This window comes from Pezoporus wallicus, unplaced genomic scaffold, assembly GCF_028554395.1.
Source record: "Pezoporus wallicus isolate ANWC-B61680 ecotype Strahan unplaced genomic scaffold, APGP_CSIRO_Pwel_v1 contig_8047, whole genome shotgun sequence".
NCBI classification, from domain to species: Eukaryota; Metazoa; Chordata; class Aves; order Psittaciformes; family Psittacidae; genus Pezoporus; species Pezoporus wallicus.
Window position 1 is genome coordinate 1,137,229 of NW_026639548.1, and position 12,940 is coordinate 1,150,168.

A 12,940-nucleotide genomic window follows, 5' to 3' on the forward strand; every position below is an offset into this window, starting at 1 on the left:
ACTATGAAGAAGGAAAGGACAGAAGGAAAACAAGTCCCTCCAAAGACCTAACTAGTCAGCCTGTTAGTGATATTATACCTACCTTATGGGTACAGCTACAGTAAGATGTAGCCCAGGTACTGGTTTAAATGGCAAGACAAAATGGCAGGCCTTCAAGAAGCTGACTACATCCATTTAACTCATGCTAATAGTATAAACAAGGTACAGTCATGTCTCTCTTCATCACTGCAGTTGGCTAGTAGACTCGATTTCTTCATCATTTCATTGTGTACATTCAAGTGCATGTTGGCAAATGCAGGCCAAGAGAGATCCACTCATTGTATCTTTCCTGCCATGTTCAGCTGAGGAAAAAGTAAATGTAATGGAAATACAAGCACAATCGATTTTAGGTGTGTGAAAAATCAATCTGCAATAACATAACCACACCTTTAAGGAAAAACCTCCACCTTATTTTGAAAGGCTACACACCATGTTCAGAAACCTGAACATAAAAAACTACTGACAAACCCGAAAAGATGACATCACTTTCTCTTTAAAAGTAGAAACAACATGGAGCCCTTTACCAAAAATAGTTTATTGCACAAAACTTTTAAAGGAATTCCTATGCACATTATTTTTATAATCAACATGCTGTGTATGATCATAAATATTAATTGTACATAGTGTAACTCCTCCATCCCCTGGGTTACCCAGTCAAGAACATGAAATTATTAACTTCTATCTTTACAAATACAGCCTAAGCAGACATTACTTAATGTCATGTATAAAACATAACGGTATTTCATTTACAATATCCAGAATATCTTTCCCTCCCCTAGAAATCTGTGCATCTGTATTGGAAATTAGGCTGCCCTACTGCCCAAGACTGAAGTGTTACACAATAGTATAGGAGACAAGAGTGATCAAATGACAGCTGATGAGCAGTAGTAATTACTCTGGACTAGTAACTGCTTTCACATGAAAATAATTAAAGGCTCTGGTCACAGCAAGTCACATGCAACTATCCACACTTCCCTGGCAAAGCTAATAAAACATACATCATGAGCTTTTGCATCACCTGTAGTGAATGTGTCATCTTTAAGCTAAATTTATACTGGTAATAGTATCTGTCCCCAGTGCACCTTTCAAGTTGTCATAGCTAACAGTAAAGCATCCATGCCACTGCAGTTCACTCCCCTATAGAGGAATACATAATCCATGAAAATGCAAGCGCCAGAACTTCCATTCTAGATGTTACTCTACTCCTTACAAATGTGAGATTCTCATAGATTTCATTTAGGGTATTGCCTGAATAAACAGTATGGGATCAGATCCACCCATTGCATGAGTAGGTAAGGGGCTCAACAGATCCCAGTACAGTGCACAAGTATTTCCAAGAAATCTGGAAGACAACAGAATGGAGCATTCAGCAACACCAGAGACTCTAACATGTTTTTTCCCATTGTACAGTTTGCTGGTCGTTTTTGGTCATGTTTTGGGTTTGTTTGGTTTGTGTTTTTTTAAAATGCAAAATGATTCAAGAGTCCCCCCAAACCCCACAGTATCTGAAGAATTAATGCTGCAGCATTTACCTACTTTCATCACTTGGGAAACACTCTCACACTGCTCTGAGATTTCTCCTTCACCAAGACTTAGTTTAGTAGGTAGCAATCACTGAAGAAACAGAAAATACATTCTATTGCAGTGCTTGAAAAAGGAAAAGAAGGGGGTGTTTAAGAGAGTATTGTTCAGATTTTCCTCTGATCTGGCAGTGCTGTGACAGGCAGAGGAGAGGCAGTTTTCGTTGCTGCAATTAGTTTGAGCTTACTGCCTAGACAGCAGAGACCTGAAGCTCTGTAGCATAAGCAGGCTCAGCCTCAGAGTGAGGCTTTTTAATAAAACAACAGCTTCCCATGATAATTAAAAAACAGTTTATGAGCTTCAAATAAAAGGCCTTGCTTTTATCACGTGCTGTGTGCTCCTTCTGGGTTTCCCCGTGACTTCTGTAACTTATTTGACTTAGTACCTCACTACATTTAGACTCAAGTCTCACCATCTGTCCTTCACTTAAGTAAATAGCATGGTGCTTCTGTTTGTAGAAAAAACACAAGGTGAATATAAACCAAAAATACCTCATGTCCAAGTATTTCAGAGAGAGACAGGTGGGTCAATGTGGAAATGCAACCTGAGCACTTCACAACTGCTCCCTCATCTTCAATAGGAAAAGCACACAGCACCTAAGGCTGTTTTGATTGTGTAAGCTCAGATGTCTTTAAGGAGCTAGTGAGAAAATGGAGCACTGCACTAAAAACAGAATGCAGTATGATTATTTATACAGAAAGGAGAGTAGAGTAGACATTCTGAAGAAGTAAGAAGGTTTCTAACAATTCTGGCTTCTCTGATACCAGATAAAAACTTTGTCCATACAAGTGTTACCAAACTTCAGAGATTAAAACATAATTGATTCTTAACTGTAGGCAGTGGATTTACTAAGATGAACAGCAACATTAATGCTGAACATGTGTTAAGTTTATTTAAAATCCTGAACATTTGAAAACTTTTTTTATGCTGAATATATTATTCATTACATACTTTTAACTTTGTTTTGTAACAATACTGCGCTGGGGTTTTTTCTTCTTGAAACTTAATATACAGGCAACTTCAAGAACATGACAGCAGTGAGATAATTAGTACCATATACTCTGCAAAACAGACTGCAAAAGTAGCAGACATTAACATATATCTAAGCTAGTCTGTAAAACTTTTGACTTTTCTTTGAACTGTTTGGTAATTCTGTCTGACAGGCACTTAATGCCATGCCAATGCATTTCTTCCTTCACCAAATGCAAAACCTCGACTTCTAGCATCACTTGACTTTGATCCCAATAAAACGTAGTTTAAATAGCTGAGGGGCATGAAGTCAGTCCATACAGACACTTTGAGTGCAAAGCTTTCAACTGGACTGGAGCTTGAATTTGTAGTTACAAGAAATCAGACTTATGGGTCTGATTAAATATGGGTGGGATTGGGGTCTTTCTTTGCTTATTTTTTGCCTTACTGCTAAGCAAACTACAATCGTTCCCCCCCCCAGCAACCAAACCCATCCAAAAGCAGCAACAATCTCTGGAAAAATACACAAACCAGAATTCCCTCTACCAGCCCCTTAATCTACTTGTATACTTAGTATATTGTTGGTTGTTTTTTTTTTTAACCAAACTATACTGGATAGAACTGATGGAATTTCTGAAAGAAAGTCCCACTCCACACAGAATCTTTGAAGGAGAGGGCAGGCTCATTGCTGCACTAGGAGTCACATGGAGCAACGGGACCAAAGGCGAAGGAATCTAAAGTGGGCTGCTTTCATAATAATCTAGTCAAGGTGCTCTGCAGAGGGGCTACCACAGTACCACTGTTTCCATTCATGATGGTCACTTTGTAATAGAGGGTGCAGTAAGCAGGGAAAGTGTGTGGGAGAAGATAAAGCTAATAAAAGTAATAATTTTATAGGCATTATAATTTTGTCTTTTAAAGTAAAAATAATTACATTTCTAAAAGCTCTGGCTTTAGGGGCTAATTTCCCTAAGCCACTTGTACAGTATGTCAGAAACCAGCAAACTTAAACGTAACATTAAATCAATGACAGGTAACAAAAACCCCTCATGTCAGCCTTATCTTACAGTATATAAGCATATTAGAACAGATATTCAGAGTCAAAAAATTATGATTTCTTATATATATATATATATTACACACATACCTTGTTTCAAGGGTGTCTACTTCAAAAGTTGAACTAAAAAGGTGCAAGAAGTGTTTGTGCAGTGAAGCAAAGCTCCCTACTGGCCTGCGACTGTAAGAGAAAAAACTGATACTTCAGAAAACATCCCAGGCAGATCTGTCAAAGGTACATTCTGCTCTGCATTGCTTGTCATTACAGTCTTCTTTTCTTTTGCTGTATGTCAGAGGTCATCTTTGTAAGTAGAAATGACTTCAAATGATTTTTTTTTTAACATAAAAGATATCTATAACCCAAGCTTCAAGAATAAGACATTATAGGAGGGAGGAGAGAGGAAGTTCTCAACCACTAGTAATGGCTGAACATGAGCAGAACTTATTTTTCCCTATGATTTGGATACAACCCAAGATGGGGGGGAGAAAAACCACACCCCACATTTAAGCAAAACAAACAACAAACCCCAGATACCACATTATTAACAGTCATTCCTTAACAAACTCACTCAGATTGAACAAATAGAGTTGGAACCAGATGCTCCTCCTGACCTCATTTTAAACCTTCATCTGAATCTCAGATGAACAACACCAAAATGAGCTAGATTCACCACTTGGCAGCCCCCAACATAACAGAATTATTATGGTAAGGTTTGAAACAAACCCTTGGAATAGTATGTTCTGCATTTAATGTTACACCAGTTTCTCAAAACCATGTCCTTTGCTTCTAGAGGCAAAAGCACAACTTTGAAACATCGTTCTTAAAAACAAAATAAATAAATAACTTTGATAAAGATTTGTTTACATACTTAAAGCAATAGGAAGAAAGACAACTGATAAGGAGGTTATAGTGTCAGAGCTTCCTGGTCACTAACACTACAGTTCTGTTTCTTTTCATCTACAATAGGAACCTCCTGCTGGTCCGATGCAGTTGCAGGACTGGTAGAAATAAAGTCCATTAGTTGCCCTTCAATCTGAGTCCATGAAGACATTGATTCATGTACTGTAATGGTGTGTTCCTCCATCTGACGCTGAAGGCTGTCCATTTCTTGCCTTTCAAAAGCATTGAGAACAAAAAAGCAAAAATTAACAATCAGAAAGCTAACTGCTGAATGCAAGATCATAAAATTACTTTTCTGAGTCTTGGTATCTACCCCAAGACCATTTATGCTATACCCGTATACAAGAGAGAGAGGTCTACAGGAAACTTAGAAATTGTCTGTCTTCAATTAAAGAGCAAAACAAACACAATAAGCTTAGTTCAAAACTAAGGGCCAATAACGCAGCAGCTCCTTTGCTGCACATACTCATTGCCAGGGATAATGCAGCACTGTTTCCTCAGTAAAGGTACTTAGTGACTGCAACCTGATGAACATGGTACTTTCGCAGGTTATGAAAGCATACAGATGAGGTAGAGATGAGGAAAGTAGCACTGAAAAATAAGTAAACACATTATGACTTTAGTCAGACATCAGCTTAGCAAAGCAACTAGTCTAGTAGCAGAGGATCGCAGAACATTATCACAGGCTCACTCCCCTCAAACAAACTGAGGTGATAATAGCAGTTCAGTTCTCCTAATAAGCCTGAACTCCCCATCTTCTGAAAGCTGCTCAGAATCTCATGTGCAACCTTCTAAGGGGAGATCTGAAAACACATTTCTGGCAGAATAAACTTCCTCTATAGTTAACAAATTCCCTACTATCATGAGGAGCCTTTCTGATGCTGTGAAGAAACACGATCTTCACCACCAGCAAGAACAACTAGAAATAGCTGTTTCCAGTTTGTTCTGCTATGTATAATTTAGGATGGACATTTTGCCTAGTTTGCTGTAAAGAGTTCCTTCTCTATTTCATTGCTATATAAGCAAGCAGTTAGAGCAACAGAACATCCTACTGTCCCAAATATAGTCCCAATAAGAGGAAAAGAATTCAAAATCCTTTTTTTCTTTAGGCTGGCAGCTGGTTTCTTGGAAACATTTTTAAGATTATTTAATATGGTTGAAAACAACAGGTCATACTTTAATTGCCGGAGACAGCTGTTCAGATTTTTTAAAGGCTCCTTGCTCACAGCTGTCGATGGTTTCAGCAGCTCTTCCAGCAAGGCAGCAGGCACTGGACAATCAGGAATCTTGACTGGAGTCACAGGATTTGAAGAGTTATTCTCTCCTTTTAGTTCCTTCTTCTGATTGAAGGAAAAAGAAGAACAGCCCAAAATACAAACATGTTATTTCATCAGTGTCATTTTTACCATGATGAAGAGTGTCACATCACACTAGTGGTACATATATGCCTTACAAAGCAGAAATCAGAAGCACATTCGTGTTAAGTCTCATGGGTCTCAAGCAAAAGTTCCTAACCTGATGTCATCTGCTAGCCATGCTCCTAAGTAAACAAACAGCATTTAGAAGGACCTACTCGAGAACTACTAAAGAAATAAACCCAGGAAGATTTTAAAGCTAATGACTTGGATCTTCACAACTATTTTAATAACATTGCATCAGTATAGCTAAGAGAATTTAAAAAAACAAACAAACAAAAAACAGTTAAGTACAATCAAATTAATCCTTTTGGAAATTCTGGAACTTGCAGAATGAGGTATCAGAACCAATGTTTAACAGAATGAAATGGAGGCTTCCATACAAAATTCTGTCTCACTAAGTGAGAGGATTACTTCGGAGAGGGAAAGAGCAAGGGAGCTCCTATTACTGGATTTTCTGTATACTAGTAGCAAATCAGAAAACTCAAACCACTAGTAGCTAGTTTCTAAAATTGTGGAAGGATATAAAACTAGACTGTATAGAGAGAATAGGCACATAAACATTAGGTAGGCATTAATGATAAGAAGATACTGACTCCATATTTGCCCATGAGTCATTATTTAAGTGGTAACTTCTTTGCTTGTAAGTCTAAATGTAAATGTAAAATACAACACCTAACACAAAGATTTCTGAAGTAAAAGGTGGAAAGTCAAGATCAGTACATTTACTTTTGCCTGCAAGTCTTCATGTATTTATCATTTAGATAGGAGAACATCAGGAAGTCTATCACAGGCAGGCATTTCAGTTCAGAGTTTTCACCAGGCTTCCTGCAACAGAGTATTTTCTGGTACTTAAATTTAAGAGCATTAGCAGAGTATTTTCTAGTATCCTACAACATGTACTCTTCCTAAATACCTTCTTCATTTTGCCATGCTTCAAGTCCAGCTTCAGTTGCTGGTTCTGCTGCAGCAGTGACTTCATGCTGTTCTTCAGTTCAGTCACTTTAGCCTGCAGCATAAACTTATCCTTCCGAGTCACTGACAGGTCTTCCCTCACCATTTCCAACTCTGTCTTGATATTCTAAATAGTAAAAGAAGAGAATCAATGTGACACAAGGAAATGGTATAAAAATTCCAGTCAACTGATGTTTTTATATATATCATTTTTTCCAGTTTCTAGGGGAAACTAGAAAAAGGAACAGCACAGAACACTGCTATTTGAAACCAATTTGCCCTGGCAGAAAACCAGGAGTTAGAGTTAAGAAAAAAAAGAGACTATTTTTTTGGCATAAGGTCAAGGAAAGAAGAACCACAGAATCAACTAGGTTGGTTGATTCATCAAGTCCAGTCAGAAGCTAACAGCACAGTCAAAGTAAAACAGAAAAATAAAGACTGCGAAACATACAGTGATTAAGTTCTTATGAATAAAAATTTATCAAAAGAAGTATCAGAAAAGTATCAGTATAGAATGCTTTTAAACAAAAATATTATTTTAATTATCCCCCTACAGCAATACCAGTCAAGCATCAGACTCTCTGCCAAGATTACCTGCAAGGCAACTTGTATCCCTTCTAACTCTTTGTGGCTGCGCTGTTCACTCATATCCAGCTGCTGCTTAAGTGTTTCAATTTCTCTTTCTTTTTGTTCTACTTCCCACTTGAGGTCTTCCACCTACCGGGGGGAGGAGGGGAAGGGCAGGAAAGAGGAAAACACAAAACAAAATAAACCAGCATCTGTAGAATTATCTATAGGTGCAATCAGCCACAAAATCTGAAATGTATTATTATGTCTCATGAACCCTGACAGGTTCTAAGAAAACCTAGCAAAACTTCATTAAAATATAGAGAGTTAAAGACAAGTGAAGCTATACAACGCATCATAAATGATTAACACAGTAAATATGCAGATTTTACCTCCTGGCTTACTACAGGCTTTTCACTAAGCTTGTCATCCAGCTGCTTCTGCAGAAGTTGGAGCTGAGACCTGGCTTCTGCCAGCTCTTCCTGAAACTGTGATACCTCCTGGGAATGTTTTTCATCCTCTACCCTGCACAGTACAATTAACAGACGCAGCCGTTATTCAATCTGTCCTTTAAAACATGTACTTCACTGGGTTAGCTACGTAACTATAAATGACATGACAGTGCATGAAACCTGGTTAGTTATAGCTTTGAATGAAGGCTTTGCCAACACATTCACAGCAAGAGTTAAATCACAAAAAGATTCTATATGAGACAGGTGCATGAATATATCATGAAATAGTGAAAAAAAAACAACAAACAATCCTTGAGCTCTGGTAAGAGTCCAGCTACAAACAATAGGTTATGTAGTAACAACAGAAAAAAATCTGACTGGAATTTTGCTTTTGTTTTAGGAGGAATAGGTTTAACTTTATATCTCATATAGGTTTGATAATTTCTTATAATGTAAGAAACTATCTTCTATACAAGAAACCAAACTGAATTTGAATATATTGTGGAATATGTTCAACAATCAGATTCATCCTCTATGTAGTCCCTCAGGAATGTGAAATAGAGAATAATAGTATATGTATGAAGTGTAAATTCTTACTAGTAGCATGAAATAGAAATCCGAGTTGAAACTGAAAAAAGCAGATGGTGAAGTCCAAACACAGCACACTTCGGGTCTAACTGAATTAGGAATAGACACAAAACTGCAAGTATTTGCCTGCAGTCCAAACATGTACGTTATGGTCAGACTCAGCTTTGGTCCATTTCAGCATAATCCACTACAGAGTGGCAAAACCAAAAATTCACTAACATGTTTTTTACAGAGCTTCTCTGCCCTTTCAGAGAATTTATTTACTATTCTCTAAGAACTTGGACATTTACTTACTGCAGTTTGTCCACTTCAGCCTGAAGGGCTTGGACAAGCAGTTCTTTGGCATGTAGCTCTTTCTTGATTTCACTGAGTTCGAGCGCAGCAGCTCTGTAATGACGGCGGTTATGTGCTGCGTCTGCTTTGGCTGCTGCTTCCTGCCACAAAAAAAGAGATGCAGTTTTGCTTTGGTTTATCACTGTCGGTGAATCATAAAGGGAGCTAGACTAAAGGAGTACAAAACTAATCAAGGAGGAAGCTGTGCAGCTGTTAACACTTTTTGCTTAAAAAACATTATTATTAGTGTTATCTTTAGTAATGACAATGGCAGTTAATAACTGTATATAACAGAAGAAGCATTCTGCTTCTGCTTCTTCATTGTGAATTTCTGGAATAAGTATCATCACTGTAGGATGTGTCCCATACATTACACGTCATAACAGAACTTTCCTGATAGTCAGTGAGCGTGCTTAACACAGGGCATAACAGAAAAGACATCAGCCACCGGTTATCATGAGGGAGGACCCTGCACAAAGCAGTATGTCATAAAGCATGCATTTTGTTTCAAGTTATTTTTCACATACATTAAACCACCTTTTAAGTAAATACAATAGAAGACATTACCTGCTTCTTAAGATCTTTAACTTTTAACTTTTCTTTCTCTAAGGAAGCCTGCAAAGCTTGAATAAGTTGTTGCATTTGCTGATCCTCTTCCTCTTTCCGCTTTAAGACAGCCTGAACCTGTATCACATCACAAAAACACACGCATATTTTGTGTGGGCTCACTGGAAGACCAGAAATGCCAGCAGAGGAAACAGAAACACAAACCAATGCAGGGACTGCAGAACTTCTCTCTGCTTTTGACGATAGCTCTTGCCTTATGGTACCCTTCAAGCTTAAAAGTAGCTATGGTTACTCATTGCCTATATTTCCATTTTCTTATACGCCACAAATAGGGTACTATTGGCATAAATATGCATCTCAATGAATCTATAAGTAACAGTGTTTATGTTCCAACTAACTTAAACAAGCCACACTTTCACTATTGCAAACGTTTTTAGCATGATTTCCCCCAGTCCCCCGAAAGAAATAGCTCTGTTTAGTGCAAATACTCATTTCTGATTTCTTGTTTAGCCCCCTGTATTACTGCTGTTACACAACACATGAGAGACCCAGACCTGGAGAAAATGCACAATCTTTGTATCCAATGAGTGAAGATGTCTACATCCTGTTATCGGAAATATGAGCTAATTTCCCTCTGAAGATGTAACATCAAAAGGTCAAATACCTGTAGGTTCAGTTGTACCAAGTCTGCCTCTCTTTTTGCTAGGGCTGTTTCAAGGATATTATTGTGTTCCCGCAAAGCAGCATTGGACTGACTAAGACCTGTAAGTTTTCCACGTTCATGCTCCAGTTCAAGGGCCAACTTCTTATTAATTTCTTCTAAGCGTTTTATCTTCTTCCTGAAGCCTCTAGACTCCTGAAGCTATAGCCAAAGAAAAAGAAAAACAACAACCAAATCAAGCATATACATTTCTTTTTGGTTTTGTTTTTTTTTCTTGCTTTTTTTAAATGAACACTTTAAAGTTAGTTCAGTTAGGTATTTTATTTTTTCCTTTTGAAAGACTAAAATGCTTGCTAGAAAGCAGAAACCAGGAGTACTGTTCAGGTGTAGATCATGAGTAGCTGATACATGCAATTTTTTTGTGCAACTGAACACCACCACCCTGCCCTCAGAATCACTGAGCATCCATGACTCCAGATAGTTTCAAAAGATAATGATTCATGCAACCTCTCCGTCTCATGACCAGATACAGCTGGTATCTGATAAAGGAACTACTTTTCTCTCTCTTCTTCTTTTCCCTTACACAACGATGACTCATGAAACCACGAAGAACCAGCACAGGGCAACAAAATTAGCAAATGTCACTGACACCAAGTTTCCTATGTAAGATTCTGATTTCCTACACTGGTGGAATAGAATTATGGTACTAAAATTTCTCCCTGCCTTTCAGGCACTTTCTACTGTCACCTTCCCATCCACCATACAAATTCAAGCAATCACCTCATCCTCAAGTTCCAGCACTTTCTCTCTGTATTCTTCAAGCTCCTGGCTGGTAAGTGAAATCACTTCTTGCAGCTCCTTTTCCAACATCAACTTACTGCTGCTAACAGCTTGCAATTCTGTCTCCAGAGCTTGAATCCTTTCCTAAAGACAAATGGATCACAAGTGTGATTAATGAATATATCGCCCATCTACAGGAGTAATTTTGTTTTAGTTAAAAAGCCTACTTCTCTAGCAAAAGCTAAGTGAGGTGCTAGTGCTTAATGTAAAGGTCTTGCTCAAAGCTTTCCACCCTTGCCTCCAGCTGCTACTGTTAGTGCACTTGATATCTTGCTCCATTGGTTCAAGGAATTGGAGCTTCCCCCAGTAAATTAACCACAGGCATAACTTAAATGAATTACACTCAAGAACATTTAACTGTCAATGAGGAAAAAAAAAAAAGCAGTAAGAGTTAGAATTCCAGAAAAACCTTCAGACACTGAGTCTTCAGTTGAAAAAACAACAACAACAAAAAAACAAAACCAGAACAACAAAACTCCAAAACAACAAGAAGAAACCACGCCAAAGAACAACCTGACAGTAAAAAATCATGCACTAAGGCTGACCGTCCTCTTGAGCTTAGATTACAATTGGTAACCTGAAAGATGCAAGTAAAATTAAGGAAAAACCTCCACCAAACCAACCAAAGAAGGCTAAATCACCTCCCTCAGAGGCAGTTAAGGAAATTCTCAGTGCTCAGAACACTGATACCATATTCTTATCTAGCTTTATATTCCAAATACTTTCAATCACTTCAGTGTAAAATAATATTTCAAGACTTCAATTTAATACCAAGATAGCTCTGTCCTTGTGCTAAACAAGTGTTAAAAGACATCTGCATACTTGGGCAATCTGGCTGTTTCCACCATCAGTGATTTGTGTTTTCAGTTTGCTCAACTCTGCTTCAGCAGATTCCTTTGCAGCCAGAGATTCCTGCAGCCGACGACTAAGAATGCCAACTGCATTCTCATAGGCTTTATGTTTTGCTTTCATCTCTTTCTGAGCACTTGTCAGATCTGACCCTAGACGCTTCATCTTCTGTTTCTGCTCAGTAATGGCCCTAGAGTGAAAGGAAAAATAAAACATCAGGTTAAAACTGCCTGAAAACAGTACTAAAGGATTAATTCTTCACATAACCTAACGAAAACCAACATCCACCTCTCTCCCCTTGTCCCAGAGTTGCCCACCTTATCAGAGAAAGCCATTTGGTTGCTAAGGTACAATCTGGCCCTCTGCAAGACCGTACCTTGAAGACTCTGTAACATTCTAAGAAAACACTTATAGTAATTGAGAGTTTTGTCATAATTACTAAACTCCAATATGAAGGAATATATACTACTCTCTCTAAAAATAACACAGAATTTAGAGTAAGAATCCTATCAGATACCCTAAAACCCTGTGATCACCAGTGGAAAAAAACCCAAACCAAGCAATGGTTCTTATTAATGTCAATGTTCTAGCCAGTCAAGGCTAAAAGTCAGTGAATGGTAATTAGGATTAGCTCCAGTATGCACAGCAGAAACTGCTGGTTAAAAGCTTAAGTAAATCAGAGGAGCAGCTGCAACTCCTGTGTAGCATGCAACCAACACTTTGCCATGGATATGACTCTATGACTAATTAAACTTCCCAAAGGAAAAACTAGGGAACAGGAAAAGAATGATTGCTAAAAAGGTGACTATGAAAAACAAATGCAGTTCTTTAGTCTGTGCTAAATGAACACTTACTTTTTTGCTTCTTCTTGCATTTGTTCTACTTGTTGTTTTAATGCCTGATTTGCCTCAGCAAGAGATGCCATTTGTTCCTTATCGAACTGCAAAGACTTAATAGGAAGGAAAAAAGCATCCATCAAAGTAAGAACAAAAGCATGTTTGCTGTATGCTGGATTAGAAAAGAATAAGCATAAAATTTCAGAATTACTTCCATTTCTAAATACGAAAATTTCTTCAAGGTTCTCCATCTTTTTGTTCCCCTTTTATTCGTGCTTTTAATTCTTCCCTTTGTGGCCATCATTGCTACATGTATGAATAGAGTTCTAGTT

General features: G+C 37.9%; 1 protein-coding gene across 4 annotated transcripts in view; it reads right to left on the reverse strand.

Annotated features, from left to right (window-relative positions):
• Positions 1 to 555: 555 nt before the first annotated feature.
• The window catches only part of GOLGA3 (golgin A3), a 30,350-nt gene continuing 17,965 nt past the window's right edge, over positions 556 to 12,940 (reverse strand). For 3 of the 4 annotated variants that reach the window (XM_057415015.1, XM_057415018.1, XM_057415017.1), the window contains 11 exons: positions 12,627 to 12,721; positions 11,746 to 11,962; positions 10,864 to 11,007; positions 10,087 to 10,284; positions 9,423 to 9,539; positions 8,817 to 8,956; positions 7,875 to 8,007; positions 7,510 to 7,632; positions 6,878 to 7,042; positions 5,723 to 5,886; positions 556 to 4,758 (listed from right to left, as the gene is read on the reverse strand). In XM_057415015.1, coding sequence (XP_057270998.1) covers positions 4,551 to 4,758; positions 5,723 to 5,886; positions 6,878 to 7,042; positions 7,510 to 7,632; positions 7,875 to 8,007; positions 8,817 to 8,956; positions 9,423 to 9,539; positions 10,087 to 10,284; positions 10,864 to 11,007; positions 11,746 to 11,962; positions 12,627 to 12,721 — 1,704 coding nt within the window. In that variant the 3' untranslated portion in view covers positions 556 to 4,550. The remainder of the gene's footprint in view (positions 4,759 to 5,722; positions 5,887 to 6,877; positions 7,043 to 7,509; positions 7,633 to 7,874; positions 8,008 to 8,816; positions 8,957 to 9,422; positions 9,540 to 10,086; positions 10,285 to 10,863; positions 11,008 to 11,745; positions 11,963 to 12,626; positions 12,722 to 12,940) is intronic. The other variant, XM_057415016.1, reaches the window with a different exon arrangement.